Consider the following 18464-nt stretch of genomic DNA (forward strand, 5'->3'; position numbering starts at 1 on the left):
TGATGGCCATCAGATACCCATTTTTTTTTTGGGTTTAATTTTATTTAATTTTTATTTTTTTAAAATTTTTTTTTTCAAAAAAAATAATTTCTTTTTTTTTTTTAAAAAATATAAATTAAAAAAAAGACTACTTTTTTATTTTTTTTCATTAATCAATTAAATCAAATATATATAAAATAAAGTATTTATCATTTTTTATTATTATTATTATTATTGTTTCATTATTTATTTTTTTTATTTAATAAAATATTAATTTTTTTTTTTTTTTTTTTTAGATGGAAGGTGAAGATGTTCAAGCTTTAGTTATCGATAACGGTTCAGGTATGTGCAAAGCCGGTTTTGCTGGTGATGATGCCCCAAGAGCTGTTTTCCCATCAATTGTTGGTCGTCCAAGACACACTGGTGTTATGGTCGGTATGGGTCAAAAAGACTCATATGTTGGTGATGAAGCCCAATCAAAGAGAGGTATCTTAACCCTCAAATACCCAATTGAACACGGTATCGTTACCAACTGGGATGATATGGAAAAAATCTGGCATCATACTTTCTACAATGAATTACGTGTTGCCCCAGAAGAACACCCAGTCTTATTAACTGAAGCCCCATTAAATCCAAAAGCTAACAGAGAAAAAATGACCCAAATTATGTTCGAAACCTTCAACACCCCAGCCATGTACGTTGCCATCCAAGCCGTCTTATCATTATACGCCTCAGGTCGTACCACCGGTATTGTTATGGATTCAGGTGATGGTGTCTCCCACACTGTTCCAATCTATGAAGGTTATGCCTTACCACATGCCATCTTACGTTTAGATTTAGCTGGTCGTGATTTAACCGATTACATGATGAAAATCTTAACTGAACGTGGTTACTCATTCACCACCACTGCTGAAAGAGAAATCGTCAGAGATATCAAAGAAAAATTAGCCTACGTTGCCTTAGACTTCGAAGCTGAAATGCAAACTGCTGCCTCATCATCTGCCTTAGAAAAATCATACGAATTACCAGACGGTCAAGTCATCACCATCGGTAACGAACGTTTCCGTTGCCCAGAAGCCTTATTCCAACCATCATTCTTAGGTATGGAATCAGCTGGTATCCACGAAACCACTTACAATTCAATCATGAAATGTGATGTTGATATCCGTAAAGATTTATACGGTAATGTCGTCTTATCAGGTGGTACAACTATGTTCCCAGGTATTGCTGATCGTATGAACAAAGAATTAACTGCTTTAGCCCCATCAACCATGAAAATTAAAATCATTGCTCCACCAGAACGTAAATACTCTGTCTGGATTGGTGGTTCAATTTTAGCCTCACTCTCAACTTTCCAACAAATGTGGATCTCAAAAGAAGAATATGACGAATCAGGTCCATCAATTGTCCACAGAAAATGCTTCTAAATTATTTAATTATATAACTTTGTATTAATATAAAAAAAATTTTTCAAAAAAAATAATAAAAATAAAACCTTTTTTAAAAAGTGTTGATTTTATCCTTTTTTAAAAAATAAATCTTAATTGTTGTCTTCAATAATATTATTTTATTAATCATTACATTTCATCATAAAATATTTATTTTTCAGTTTGATTTTATTAATTAATAAATTCCACAAATATTGTTTTATTTTTTTATAATATAAATATAAATTTTTTGTGAACTATTTTATTTTATGTGAACATAAATTCAAATATTTTTAACTCATCATTTAAAATAAATAAATGTTATTCATTGTTTTTTTTAAAACATAATTTTTTTTTAAACAATAATAAAGGCGAACATTGTTATGCCCCCAGATAAATTTTTTGTAATAGGCGACCTTAATTTCTTACCAGATAAATATTCTGGTTTATTTGTTTTATTTTTTTTAATTTTTTTAAAATTTTTTTTTTAAATATTTTTTTTATCTTAAAACTTTCTGACCATATACAATTTATTTTTGTTCAAAAGATATTGAAGTTTTTTTGATAAAAAAGTATAAAAAAAAATGATGAGGTTGGAAAATAAAATAAGGAAATATAAAAAAAAATAAAATAAAATAAATAATTATAGTATCTATAATTATACCAGTATTGTGAAATTTAAAAACCCTTTTTTTTTAAATTTTATGAAAAATAAAAAATATAAATAAAGGTAAATTTTTTTTTTTTATTCATTCAATCATCTTTTTTTATATTTTTATAATAAATAATTATTTTTATTTTTAAAATAAATAAATAGTTATTTAGTATTATTATTTTTTAATATTTTTTATATATTCAAAATCGAAATTGTAACTCAAAAATGAGATTCTTATTCTTTTTAATTGTTTGTGTTTTAGCTTTTGCATCAAGCGTAGTTCGTGCTATTGACTGTCAAATGTGTCAATATGCTTTCAGCATCACTGAAGACCTCATGTTCCAAAATGCTTCAGTTGCTGATATCATCCCAGCTTTAAGCTCAGCCTGTAACTACCATGGTGAAGAATTTGCTGAATCATGTAACGACCTTGTTGACAACCTTGGTATGGTTTTAATGGAAAAAGCTAATGAACACGAAGATTCACTTGCTGCCTGTACTGATTTAGGTGTTTGTGAAGTTGAAAATGATCTCCTCAAGAAACATCACTGGAAAAAACACTTAAAACCACACAAATGGAACCCATTAAAGAAATTAAAATGCTCAGCCTGCAAACACGTTGTCAAAGCTGCCGAAAAAGTTATCAACAAAGGTACTGATGAAGGTAAAAACTTTGCTTCATCTGAATGCAAACACTTAGGTAAACCATTATCCCACGTTTGTAACAAAGTAAGTTGTTTTTTTAAATTATAACATGTTATTTTTATATAATACTAATTGATTTTATTTTTTAAAATAGTTGGTCGGTAAGATTTTCCACAAAATTATTGCTGAATTAAAGAGAAATGAAGATCCAAACAAAGTTTGCCACAAACTCCATATGTGCAAATAAATTTTTTATTTTTAGTATTTTGGTTTTTATTCCTTATAAATTTAATAGTAAATAAAAAAATTTATAAATTTTTAAAAAAAAAAAAAAAGAAAATATTTCCAATTTTTTTTTATAAAGTGAACCTTAGCAATTTATCATAATTTATAAGAAATATTTTATAAATTCAAAAGATTAAACCTAAATTTTCCTTTAATAAGCGGGAAGAGATTTAATACCACCTAAATTAACCTTTTTTTGTATTAATTGCTAACCACGAATTTTTGACTTACCCCTTCAATAAGAATGGCGAAAAGGTTAACAAGATTTTTATTAATTTATTTTTAAGAAAATTTTTAGTTATTTAATTTAAGATATTTAATTTTTGTTGAGTAATTTTTGTTATTTAATTTTTATTTGTAATTCATCGATAAAGTTCAGTAGCTTTCCAGGTGTATCGGTATTTCCACTCAAAATATATCTGAATTCCATATCTTGCTAAACTTCTCTAGCCTGTTGACTATCTTCATTATGTGGTGTCGCTGAATAGCTGGATCTTGGTGTTGAAGTTTCTTATATATTCGGTTTTATTTTTGACTTCTCTTTCCCATGCTGCTACGCAGATTACCTTGAATCTCTTGAGTACTCTTTCATATGTTAAATCGAATGTGAAATGTTCATGATTTTTAGACATAAATTACCGGAGGTACCCTATTTTAAAAATACCATCAAAAAAGGGAAATTAGTTAAGTGGTATAATGCTACCTTTGGGTGGTAGCGTCCTGAGTTCGATTCTCGGATTTCCCCACTAAAATTTTTTTTTAAAAATTGAGTTTTATCTTCCCAGAGATGTTTATTTTTGGTTATTAAAATTCACCCAGGTTTTCTCAATCACACATGAATTGACATCACCGTGCCCAACTTGTATGCATTGGAAACATCAAATATCAACCAAAACAATAACTTCAGATTACCTATTTAAAAACTACAATGATTGGATACAAATAAAAGTTAAAAAAGGACTACTAGACGGGTTGAAATCCATTAAAAATAAAGACGGCAAACCTCTTTCTTTAGCAGAATGGTATTCGGAAATAAACAATCTCAACAGCTTTACACCCAAAACAGAATTCCAACAATGTCTTCAACTTACAGGTTATAGCTATATCAACCTATTCAATAATATACTTAATATTAAAGATCCAAAATCAAGAAACACTCTATTCAAATTCCAAGCAAGATGCTTACCCATCAACTTCATTCACAACAAACCATGTAGACTATGTAATGAAAATCTTAATAATGATCCATATGGTCATCTATTTTTCAAATGTAAAAAAACTCTGAAATTCATCAACTTTAATAAACTAAAATCATTTATATTCATTACTTCGGGAAGGGGCCTCAATTGGTCACTAGACATAACAAGATCAAGAAGGAATATATCAATAAAAAATATTACATACAAAATCCCAGAAGGTCGCAAATCCGATGGAGAAATAAATATGGATTACAACAACACCAGATTCCACAAATCACACTTCCAATGGAACTATAAAGCAATAGATTTCGACTTAACTAGATGTTTCGCTTATAGAAATGCCATAGCCCTGGTATTTCATCAAGTTTGGATTTGGTTATGTAAAGAATTATATGACGATCAAGAAAATACAATAAAAGAACTCGATTATAAGAATCTAACCTCAAAATGGACTAAACTAGCTACTTTAGAATACTTAAAAGGTTTAAAAAACATCAAGGAAAGACACGCTAAACAACCACAAACAATTAGCAACATCAATGAAGAATATAGAAAATTCAAAAGAAGAATAGCAAGAGCATACTTCATCAGCATCAAATCTTTACCAAATATCAACAGTTTAGAATATTTTCTTTAAAAACATTACAAAAAACATTAAATAAAATTTACTGATTAATTTAAAGCATTTGCTTTTTATTATCTTCACTTTTAAAAAAAAAAAAAAAAAAAAAGTATGCATTGTGGTAAAGCGCTATAGGTATTAAACACATGCCAACAAACCAAAACAAACTGATGACTTAATTTATCATTGAATCATCTTCACTTTAAAAAAAAAAAGTTATGAAAATGAAATATTTAGTTTAGATATGATTTTATTTTTAAAATAAAGTTGTGGGGAATAAATATTTATATTAAAAAAATTTCTGTTTAAAAATTAATTTGGTAATTTAAAAATTTTTTTATTTTTAAAATATAATTTAAAATTTTTTTTCTGTTAATAATTTAGTTATTTCCTCTTGTAAATAAACTCTATGTTATTTGTTATAAAATATAACTTATTAAAAAAATTAAAAATAAAAAAGTATAAATAAAAATTTACATAAATAAATTATTAAAAAAAATTAAAAAACCCATCATTATTATTAAACACCACAATTGTTTAATTTCTTCTGTCACCGTTAAAAAGTAAATAAAGCAACATATAAAATTTATTAGATAACATTTTTAAAACATTTAAAACCAAATCAGACCATAAATAATGTTTAACTGTCATAAAATTTGGTTATCTGGTTCAAATTTAATGATTGATCGGTCGTCAACAATGAAACAAACCGTTTTCAATAAAATTGTGGCCCAAATGAAGAGTTAGAAATTGAATTAGATGTAAATTTCAATAGATTAAACCAAATTGTCGAAAAGACATTTTGATATATCAGTTTATGATTCAGATGGGGTGGTGGTCGGTTCATTATTCAGTGAAAAAGCAAAATAGAAACCAAAATAAAATGTTAAGGCTAAACAAACACTTCCATCAAAAAGAAGAGATGCCAGAAAGAAGTATACTATTAAATGATAATAAAAAAAAAAAAAAAAAAAAAAAAAAAAAAAAAATATATAAATAAATAAATAAATAAATAAATAAATAAATAAATAAATAAATAAATAATAAATAAATATGTAAATAGGTAAATAAATAAACAAAAAACATAATAATTATTTAAAAATACAACTATGGATAGAGATAAAACATGTTCAAAGTATAATCAAAATATGGTGTTAGTAATATTCGCAATATGACTCTCCGATCCTCCTATTCCACAATTATATTTAGGTGTGGGAATAATATCATTATAGCTAGTCAATTAGTTATCATATACACCACGATAAAAACAGAAAACACTGCGACGATCTTATATTCAAATACTATACCCAATTTTTATAGACAAATGTTACAGACAAAGAAAAAATTAAAAACAAAAGTTGTTTAAATAAATTAATTGAATTTTAAATAATTAAAAAACAGGCAAATTTTTTTTATTTATTTTAATCTTGATCACAAGAAACCTGTGTAAACTCCCAGTATATGTTGACTAACATTTACTGGTACAATCTGTATGTGCACCTCGGCAATTTTTACCATGGCTTAATTGACACCCTGCATATTGGTTATTACATTTTTCAGAGCATTCAGAAGCAGCATCTTTATGTGCACATGCCTTATAATTTTTTGAACATGCTGTGATTGCATTTGCATATACGTCTGGATGTTTAAGCAAACAGTCAACGAAATCTCCTTCGCAACTTGATGAAACTTGTAAGATTAAAAAACTTGAAAAAAAAAGTACAAAAATAATTGAAAATAAACTATATGATTTCATTATAAAATGGTTTTTGATAATTATAAAATAAAACAAAAAAAAAAGAGTTTAAATATTAAAACTTTTATGTTTATTATTATTTTTAAAACAGATAAAAAAAAAAATTTATCTGTTTTTGTGCAGGTAAATTTTAACTTCATTTCTTTCCTTTTCAATAATATATTGATCTTCCCATAAATAAACCAATAAATAAAATTGTAAAAGAAGAAACAGATTTCTTCTTTTACAATAAAATATAATATTAATTTCCTTTTTAATTTAAAAATTAAAAATTAAAAAAATTTAAAAAAAAATAAAATTGTTAGAAAAAACAGAAAATAGTTGTTGGAAAATTAAAATAATTGAAAAAAAGAAAAATATTGTGATGTATGTGTTACTGCTGTTATTTTAGGTTTACGCTAACTATAATTGGAAATTGAGGATAACAATAATTTTTGAACTCTAATTAAAATATAGATTATAATACATTATGATACTATTTATACCTGTGTTGATGTTTTTAATGGTACCACTTCATTTAATATTATAATATTCCCAATTTTAAAAACATATTTTCACATAAACTTAAAAATCATATAATTTTATTATCTTAATTTTTATTATTTATTTATTATTTTTTTTAACTTTAAAGTTCATTAATGTACATTACAAGTTGAACTTTGTATTTCAGGTAAATAAATTGTATTGGGTGTTTTATTCGGAACTATACCTTTTTTATTTTTATATAACCGGTTTAAGATTTATATATGCTTTTCAAAAATAAATTAATAAAAAAAAATATTTTTAATTTTTTTTAATTTTTTTTTTAAATTTTTTATTAAATTATTTTTGAACTTTTAGTGGTTTTTTTTTTTTTTTCATAGTACACCAATTTTTTTTTTTTTATTGGTATACTTTTATTAAACATAAATAATAAAATGGCCCTTTCTATGGAGAAAAGAGAAATGATTTTAAAGCTTAACAAAGAAGGAAACAGTCATCAAGAAGTTGCAAATATAATTGGGTGTAGTAAATCTACAGTAAAGAGAATTTTAAATAAAAATAGAAAAGAGGGCACTATCGAAGCAGATATAATACCAGGTAGAAAAAGAAAGATCACCACCCGTGCAGAAAGACAATGTAAAAAATTAGTTTTAAATGGAGAATGCCGTACTTTAGGTGAAATCAAAGAATACATTCAAAATAATATGGATTTAAATGTTTCAATTGTTACTATTCAAAGATCACTCAAACGTCAAAATATTTCATTGAAATGAAAACACTCTCTTTCTATTACAAAAAAATAGTAAAGATACTCCACCAAACGCACAATAATATTAAATAATAATTGTAATAATCCACAGCAAATCATAATTCACTTATAAAACACCTCACTTTAAACTAAATGCCACTAAATAGTAAATAAAGAAAAATACAGGTTATTTCGGTTTCCTCGTATTGATTTTAAGTTGGGATACAACTACACATAACTACCTTAAAAATATGGAAAAAAAATTTATTATAGAAAAAAAAACTTTAAGATTATTATTTTTAGATTCTTTATTATTATTTTCAGATTCGTTAGTTTTATTTTATTTTTTGGATTACGACGGTATCTGATCGTCTTCAATCCCCAAGCTTTCGTTCTTGATTAATGGGGAAGTATTTGATGAATGCCTTCGCAGAAGTTCATTTTGATAGGGTCAACGAATTTCACCTCTCTCCCACCAATATGAACATCCCCATCCATCCTTAATAATCATTACACTTTAGACGCAAACCAATAGCAGGTAAATGGATCAAATTAAAAATATCCACACAAAAGATATGCCACAACAATTTGAATTAAGGTAAACAATGCATTAGAACCACATGGTCAAGTTATGTCTTATGGGGTCACAGAGTTAGGTTTTATTTGTAGTTTTAATCAAATTATTAAAGTAGGTAATAGATTAGCGCCATTTTAACTCAAGATAGAATTAAAATATCCAACAGGTTCATTAATATATTATATTATCATTAAATTATTTTATAGCTCCAATATTTCCAAACTATATAACTCTTCAACTTCAGTATCAATAACAGGAGATGTTTATAAAGCAAAATATAGATGGTGGGATTTATAATTATTTTCAGAAATTTAATAGTGGTTTCAATCGTATATTTACCTTAATACTTACTTTTCAATAATAATAACAATACAGAGTGCATATTCATTACTTCAGATCTCTTTTAACCACAAAGAAATACAAAGTTATATAATTTCGAAATCATTTTAAATATCATCAATCTTTTACTTTATTTAATTTTAAATTCAACCCTATTATCAAGTACCTCATCTTTATTCCAATGGGGTTTTAATTACAAATTTACCATTTAATTTTAATTTTATATTTTTATAATTTAATAAAAAAAATTTAAATTTAAAAAAATATTTGTATTTATTTGTTTTTTTTTTTTTAAAAAATAGTCTTACTTTAGGATAAAATATATAAGAGATAGTATTTATTCAGTAAATTTTTATTAAATAAAATAAAAATTTATTAATTCATTATTAAATCAGAGAAAAAAATTTTTAAATAAATAATCATCACAAAAATTTGTGGTGTTTTTTTTTTTTCAGTTATATTATTATATATTTATAGAAATGTAATATAATTATTTATTATTTAATAATTTTTTTTTGTTATTATATATACCCATCATATTATTAAACAAATAGGATGATTTAAAGTGATGGTTATTTTATATAATTTTATATATTCAATAAAAATAATAATTAAAATTAAAATTAAAATAAATAAAAATTAAATTATAAAAAAATAATAAAAAGAAAGTTCTCAACATGACTTTAAAGTTTTTTATAAAATAAATAAATAAATAAATAATCAAATAAATAAATAAATAAATTTAATTTTTTTTTTATCAAATTTTTTTTTTTTTTTTTTCATATTACTATTGACCACATATAATAAAAAATTTTTTTGTTTAAATTGAACATGAGTCATCATCATTTTTTTTTGTATAGTTCAGATTGCAATGGCTTCCAAAAATGGTATTTTTTATTTTTATTTAATTAAAAAAATTTAAAAAAAATTTAAAAAAAAAATTAAATTATAACCCCACCACACACTTTTTTTTTATTATTATAAAAAGTTTATTGCTCAATATAAATTAAAATTTTTTTTCGAAATTTTTTTTTTTTTTAAATTCAAGCAATCAATCAAACTTCATTGTTAATTTGTCAAGCTTAATTTTCAACATTTTTTTCATTTTATTTCACAGAATCATATTATTGTATTTATATATATATATATTTATTTTATTTTTTATTTATTGTAAATATTTTTATATATATATTTATTTATTTTACCCTTTTAATTTGTTAGAACAAATTAATTAATAAAATGGGTAATATTATTTCAAAAGTAAGTATCTCTTATATTACATACATTATAAAATAAATATTAATTATTGCTTTATTTATATTCAGAGAAAGCTTTTTGAAAACAAAGTATGGGCTATGGAATCCAAGATCGCTCTATTGGAGGCCAAAATTATTAGCTCTAGAACTTTCCATTATAATGCACATAAGAAAATTTCAATCTTTTTTCTTATAATGGAATTTATTTTTGCACATATTTTATATGATGCCATTCTTTCATCCAGCAGTTTGACTGAAAAGTCAAAATGCTTTGCATTTATTTTATTTTTTTCAATGTTGTAAGTTCATTTAATATATATTTATTTTTGTTTATTATTGATATTAACATTTATATTATCTTTTTAGAATCAAAATTTTAGCAAATTTATACAGATTTTCATTCGAAAAATTAATTAAATATTATGAAAATAAATTGAATAAATTATATACAGGTCTCGATATAATTTTTGATGAAAGAAAGAAAGAAACCGATTTCGAACATACAAAAAAACTTTTGGAGCAATATGAAAGTTTTAAAAGTAGGTATCATTATTTATATATTATATCTGTAGTAATGTAGTGTCTAACTATTTTTTTTTAGATGTTCATAATAGAGGCCAACCATCACAACCACCACCACAACCAACCCAGCAACCAACCCAACAGCAAACAACCCAACAACAACAACAACAAACCCAAGATCCAAACCCACAAACAACCCAACAACCACAAACCCCACAACAAACCCCACAACAAACCCAACAACCAACTCAACATCAAACCCAACAACAACAACAAACCCAACCAACCCCAAGACCAACCCAAGAACCAACAAAACAACAACAACCACCACAACCAACCAAACAACCAACTCAACAAACCACCCAACTATCAACTAAACCACTATTGGTATCAGTAGATCCAAAGTTATTAAATAAAGCATCACCACCCACAATACCACAACAACCAAAGAATGCATCACCACCAACATCATCTTCATATAGATCTGCTTTAAAACCATTTAATATTTTAAAGTATTCTAAAAACGCTATCGAAGAAACCCTATATAGACAATCAGATAATGAAAATCAATCTAAAAAATTATTACAGGATCAAGAAACTCAACAATATATTGATTTATTGACTATTGGTTTTAAAAAGTTATTTGAAATATATAATGGAGAAACAAATCAAAAAGACGGGGCTTCTATTATTAGTGATTTTTCAAAAGAAGATTTTAATAAAGAAACCAATATTAAAATCCCAATTGATTCAGGTGAAGATTTAGATGAAGAACAAATTATAAATCAATTCCATCTTATAGAATCAGGATCCACATCTGAATGTTCATCATCAACAGTAACAACAATAGCAAGAACAACAGATTCATTAAATACAACTATAACCTCACCAACAGTCGCATCAAACACAGAGCTATCATCTACAGCATCATCAACATCCTCATTTTCAGATAAATGGCAGTTTACAATATTCTCCCCAAAAGTTTTTAAGGCAATAAGAAAATATTATAATGTCGACAACGATTTCCTTAGAACCAAATCATCAATAGGCAGCCCAGAGATATCTGATATTGTAAAGTTTTTAGAGGTTCAAACTGCTGGTAGAAGTGGTAGCTTTTTCTATAAATCAGAGGACTCTAAATACTTTTTAAAAACAATTCCATCAAGCGAGTATGAAACATTCACTAAATTATTTCCATCATACTATCAACACATAATGAAGTATCCAAATTCTTTGCTTCCAAGATTCTTGGGAGTATATCGCTTAAAGGGAAAATTAAAATTAAATGGTGCTTCCTATTATAATAGTTGCCATAGAGATATCATATTTGTTGTAATGGTCAATCTTTTCTATTCTGAACAAAAGTTGGATATTAAAGAAAAATATGATTTAAAAGGTTCAACAATAGGTAGATATGTTGATGTTAATAAAATTCAGCAAAAATTAGCCAATGAGCAACAGCTTCACCAAAACGTTACAGATAGTTTGAATACAAGTAATAATCAAATAAATGGTGTAGAAAATAGTATTAATATTCAAACTCAGGATTTAACATTCAAGGATTTAAATTTAAAAAGAAAGATTCATTTAGGTAAATTAAAAAAAGTATTTATACAACAATTATCAATCGACTCTGAATGGATGTGCAGCCATGGTATATGCGATTATAGTTTATTAGTTGGTTTACATATTAGTGACAACAAATCAATTCAAACTCTTAAAGAATCTCAAGGTTCAAAGTTACTTGAGAAAAAGGATATATCCTATTTCAAAAAGGATTTTAATGGTATTATTGAAAGAATTCATACCCCTCAACAACCAACATCATTATCAACTTCAAATATAATTAATAGATCGAATACAGGAGAAAGTGATGGAGGTATAGTTTATTATTTAGGTTTAATTGATATCCTAACAACTTATAATTTAAAAAAGCGTGGTGAAAATGCTTTAAAAGGAATTTTCTTTGATAGAGTAAGTTTAATATTAAATTTAATATTTTTTTTAATAAGTTATCTCAATACTAATATAATTTTTAATTTTTTTTTCTTTTTTAGACTAAAATATCAGCAGTTAACCCAAAAGATTATCAAAGTAGATTTATAAAATATATTGAATCAATATTTGATTAATATAATAGTATTTTTTGTTCCTTATTTATATAAAATTAAAATAAAGATAAAAATAAAAATAAATTAAGTTATATTTTTAGAAATTAAAAAAAAAAAAAAAATATATATTTTTCTTTTTTTATTTTGTTATTTTTTTATTTTGCACAAAAAAAATAGAGAAATTAATTTCATATAGCAATTTTGGGTGGATGTGTGTTAATTTGTGTGCGAATGTGTATATATATATTTTTCTTTTTTTATTTTTAGAAATTAAAAAAAAAAAAAAAAATCATTATTTCTTTCCAAACACTCGCACAAAAACACAAATACAAATAAAAAAATAATTTAAAATCGAATACAGATAATTTATGAAATTTTAAATTACTTTATTGAATATTATTTATTATTTAAATAAACTTTAGTTTGTTCTAAAAAATTCTCTATTATATTTATAATTTTATTATAATTTATTGATGAATTATCTTTGGTATATATTTCATAAAATTCCATATTTAAAAACTCTGAATAGTCTTCTTTTAATGTTGAAATTAGACTAGATTGACCGTTACAACTTGATGGTAGTGGCGATGAGTTTATTGAAATAAATATTTTAGGAATTGATATAATATCTAAAGATGTATTGATTTCTATTTCTTTAAGCCAATGATGTATGGTATTTAAATCATCGTCACATCTATTGTTACTATTTTCGTGAACTATAATAAATCCATTTCCCATTTTATAATAATTTGTTGTTAAAGCTCTTCTATTTTCGTAATCTTTGGGTATTTCGAATAATAATACTTTTATCTTTGAGTTGTCTCTCAAAGTAATTGATTTAAGTGTAAAGTCGCAAAATATAGGCTTAATCCCAGGACTTTCCCAATTGAATTCCTTGCCACTAACAAAGTTATTTATAATACCATTACAACAATAATCGCCAACAAACCCTATTTTAATTAATAAATCATAGTTTTCTTTTTTTTCCATAGTTTTTTTTAATGATAAAAATAAAAGTTATTATTAAATATTACTATTTATATAGTGAAATTATAATCATAATGTGATTTGTTTATAAATTTATTATTTAATTTTACATCCTATTAAAATATGCCTAGGTGTTAAATAAAAAATATAAAATATAAATATAAAAAAATTAAAAAAATTCAAAAAAAAATTCAAAGAAATAATTTTTTTTTTAACTTGTGAACAAAAAAAAAAAGAATTATTATTTTTTATTTTGTTGTTGTTGTTGATTTTTTAAATTATTTTTTGATTTGCTGTGGATTTCTCTTAAAATTGATTTAGCCTCCTCTTTTTCTGGGCCAGCATAGTCCAATAATCTTAAGCAATACTGTTCGGATAAAGTTGGATTTGAATATTTGTGATGATTTGATAAAAACAAAAGTGCATCAATAATTTCTTGACCATCAATTTTTTCTTGATCGCAATAGAAAAGATTTTTTTTGTAGTAGTATGCTGCTTTTTCGTGATTTTGAATTTCTTGATAAAGTTTTGCCAATTTATTAATTGCAACACGCTCTCTATCTAAATTTTCTTCGGCACGTTCATAGCATTTGATAGCTTCCGGTATTCTCTCTATGAATTCGTAACAGCCACCAGCAGCACACCACATTCTGGGATCGTATGGTCTTAGTGTAGTTGCCTTCTTAAAGTAATATAAAGAGTAGAGTGGTAGTTTTAATAGTTGATAAGTTTGACCTAGACCATACCAAGCTCTGTAGTCTCTTGGATTAATATCGACTGCTTTTCTATAGGCATTGATGGCGGCTGATACATTCTTGATTTCTAAAAACTCGTGCCCAATAAGGGTCCATGCTGAAAGATAACGATCATTCAACTTCAATGCCCTCTGAAAGTACATAATCGCCTTGTCGTGCTCCAACTTTAAACTGTAATAGTTACCAATGATGCAACATGTCTCTGGACAATACTTTTCGATTTTCATAGCCTTGTGTGCCAACATACTGAGACTTGCTTTTTTATCACGAACATATAGAATATTACTGTAGATATCGATATTTTCTAAACGGCTTGGCTCCAGCTCTATTAACCTCTCGAATATCTCTTCACCAACATCGTATGCACGTAAATTATAATTTGCAATAGCGGTTTGCGCTAAAATATAGGTTGAATTTGAAAAAGTCTTTACAAGTGATTGATAGATTTGTAATGATTCGTTGTTTTGTTGTAGTTCTAATTTAAAGTGTGCCAAAAAGAAATCCTTCATAAAATGGTTTGGTAGGGAGAGTTGCATCACTATATCGGCTGAATCAGAACAAATAGTTGCCAAATCACACCAAGCTGACCAATTACATGGGTATTTATGTACAGATTCAATTAAAACTTGTCTTGCATTATTAAACTCTTTTTGTTTCTTTAATAATATACTATAAAAATATAATAAGAATCCATCCATTTCTTTTTTTTTTTCGATATAATATTTTTTAAAAAATTGAAATAATTGTTTAAACTCTTGGCAATCATATTGACCATCATTATTACTTAATAAATTACTATTATTATTATTGTTTGTACTGTTTTTATTATCTGGGTTTGTTGGATCTTGCCCCTGTGCTTGTTGTTGTGCCTGTTGCTGTGCCTGTTGCTGTTGTGCCTGTTGCTGTTGTTTTTGATTTTGTTGTTCTATTATATCCTCCTCTTTTCTTTTTTCTAGTGCTAAAAATAAGGAATAGGATCTAAGAAATATATTTAACTGATATTTACAATCTACCAATACATCATAACATCTTCTATATTCTTTCAAATCGAAATAACTCTTTGCTAATAAATATTTTAAATGCTCGTTGGATCCGATTGGAGGCGAAGATGACTCTATATTATTGCTATTAAAATCGAACTGCTTCTTCTCTTCCTCAGGGTCACATACTTGATTTAATATTTTTGGTGATAATCCATTTAGTTGTTCTGATGACCATTTTGATCCCAATAATAAACCTCTTTGATTTAAATCATTTATTGATTTAATTAATTCGAATTTAATCATATTAGTGTATATTATTATTGTTTATATATTATTATATGAACTTTATTATTTAAAAACTATTGAACCCAATTATTTTTTCTTTTTTTTTTTTTGAGAGAGATTTTATTTATTTTTTTTATTTTGTTTTTTTTAATTTAAAATACAACTTTATTACTATAAATATATCTATATATTTTGGTTTATCATAACTAAATTAAAACTGGATATATATAATATTTATTTGTTAATTGGAAAATAAAAACAAAAATAAAAAAAATAAAAAAGTTTTTAAAAAAAATTAAATATTTTTTTGAATTTTTTTTTTAAAATTTTTCCTTAATTTAAGAGCGCATTTTTTGTTTTTTTTTCTAATTTTTCCATATGAAATCATTTGTCGATATATATAAACACCCCAATAATGACATCAAATATAATTAGAAATGAAAATTTAATATTTAAATTCAATAAAAATGTTCAATACAGCCAAATTAAAATCAATCCTATAACATTATCAGAAATTCTAAATAACCAGCTATCACCATTTCAATATATTAAACTTTTAATACCAAATAGTAATAACAATGGTATTATACTACAGGTATACCCCGATCCAACAATTGAAGACAATGTAATTTTATTACCAATCGAAATTAAATTAAAATATAACTTTGATAATAATATAAATAATATTTATAATTTTGATATTGAAATAATTCCAATCAATCAAAAAATAAATACCAATACTACCAACAATAATAAAATTACAATTAAAATTAAAAAACCCAATAATTATAATAGAAAAATTGTACAAGAATCTTTAAAAAGATATTTTTTATATAAACCTGTAAATATTTTATTTTATAATCTCCTTACTATAGCATATAAAAGATAAAAAACTAACCTTTATAAAGATAATCATAGGATGTGATTATATTTTCCCAATAGTTGGAAATATATGTATTTTTAAGGTTTTAGGGTGTAGTAATAGTAATAATAATAATATAACTCCATTATATTTAAACAATTTACGTGAATTTGAAATAATAGAAAATCATCAAGACAACAGCAATAATAATAGTAATAATAATAAATATAAAATCAATCCAAATGATAATGATAATGAATTGGTCGATATTAGAGAGCAAATAGAGCAAATTTTAGAAATCTTAGAATTAAAATTCAATTCAAATAAAAATAACAATAATACAAGCAAAATATTTGCAACTAAAGGAATTTTGATAGATGGCCCAGAAGGCACAAGTAAAATACCACTAGTTAATTTTATTTCAAAAAAATTCAAATCAAAATATATAAACCTTAATGACTTTACAAATGAAGATTCATCACCAGCAGCATCATCAACAACATCAGATCACCAACAAGCAGAAGGAGATACACTCGAACCAGTAATTTATATAATTAATAACCTCGATGAAATTGCAAGTAAAAGTGATGATGATAGTAACCATCAAAAAAGAATGATTGTCAAACTCTCTTTATTTATAGACCAACTAAAGCCAAATCAAGCATTAATAGCTACATGCTCATCAATTGAAAATATCAATCAATCAATAACAAGAGCAGGAAGAATAGATAAATTTATTCACCTTTCAATTCCAACACAATCAAAAAGAATTTTAATTTTAAACCAACTTCTAAAAAATACACCAATAATAAATGATCAACAAGATGATAATAATAATAATAAAATAATTAATGATGAAAAAGAAAGAGAACAATTTATAAACGAACTTTCAAAAATTACACCAGGTTTTCTTTATAAAGATTTAAACAAACTGTGTAGAACTGCAGCATTATTATCAATTACAAATGAAGATAACGAACATGAGAAAGAAAACAGTAATGTGGTTGCAATCAAATTTAATAATTTTATTGAATCATTAAAAACAATTAAACCTTCAAGCTTGATAAACTTTGATGTTACAATTCAAAATGTACCATGGAATAAAATTGGTGGTTATAAAGAAGTTAAAGAAAGATTTAAAGAACTAATTGAATGGCCTTTGAAATACTCTGACACCTTCAAGAGACTATCATTAAACAACTCTTCAGGGCTACTACTATGGGGGCCAAGCGGGTGTGGTAAAAGTTTAATGGTTAAAGCTATTGCAACATCAATGAGCATCAACTTTATATCAATCAAGGGATCCGATATATATTCAAAATGGTTAGGTGAAAGTGAACGTATAATACGTGAACTTTTTAAAAGTGCAAGATTATCATCACCCTGTATAATGTTTTTCGATGAAATCGATTCACTTGCCCTATCAAGAGGAGATTCAAACGACTCAAGCGAAGATGGTGGAACAGGCAAACGTATTCTTAGTCAACTATTAAATGAAATGGATGGTATTCAAGTCAAATCTCAAATATTTTTAATTGGTTGCACAAACACTATAGACTCTATTGATAGTGCATTACTTAGACCCGGTAGATTGGAAACACTAATTAAAGTAGACCTACCAACATTAGAAGACCGTATAGATATCCTTAATGTTATAAAATCAGATATGAACTTTGACGAAACCCAACTCAATGACCGAGAATGGCTAGATATTGCAAGTAAAACTGAAGGCTTTACTGGTTCACAACTGTTTGAACTATGCAACCAAGCCGGTATTTTCCAATTAGAAAAAGATTTAAACTCTCAAACAATTTCAAAAGAATCATTAGAAAAAAGTTTGGGTCAATTTAAAAAATAATAAAAAGATAATAAAAGAAAAGTAATTACTATTTTTTTTATTTCTGATATATTTAAATATATATTTACATTTTATTTCTTTTTTTCTTTAAGATAAAAAAAAAATTAATTAAATTTTTTTTTTAATGTTT

At 25.1% G+C, this 18464-nt stretch overlaps 2 protein-coding genes across 2 annotated transcripts; both read left to right on the forward strand.

Moving 5' to 3' along the window:
* Nucleotides 1–274: 274 nt before the first annotated feature.
* DICPUDRAFT_92254 (uncharacterized protein) lies at nt 275–16176 on the forward strand (the record flags this gene model as incomplete). The annotated part of the gene is made up of 3 exons (XM_003289165.1): nt 275–1414; nt 14950–14958; nt 16160–16176. One exon carries the CDS (start codon nt 276–278, stop codon nt 1404–1406), a length of 1131 nt encoding a protein of 376 aa, XP_003289213.1. The 3' UTR covers nt 1407–1414; nt 14950–14958; nt 16160–16176.
* On the forward strand, nt 16066–18328 carry DICPUDRAFT_16006 (uncharacterized protein; the record flags this gene model as incomplete). Its single annotated transcript, XM_003289166.1, has 2 exons — nt 16066–16455; nt 16523–18328. Coding segments are annotated over 2 exons (2196 nt in total), but the record flags the coding sequence as incomplete, so codon positions are not given.
* Between the last annotated feature and the right edge of the window lie 136 nt (nt 18329–18464).

Source organism: Dictyostelium purpureum, assembly GCF_000190715.1.
Source record: "Dictyostelium purpureum unplaced genomic scaffold DICPUscaffold_165, whole genome shotgun sequence".
In the NCBI taxonomy this organism is placed as follows: domain Eukaryota; phylum Evosea; class Eumycetozoa; order Dictyosteliales; family Dictyosteliaceae; genus Dictyostelium; species Dictyostelium purpureum.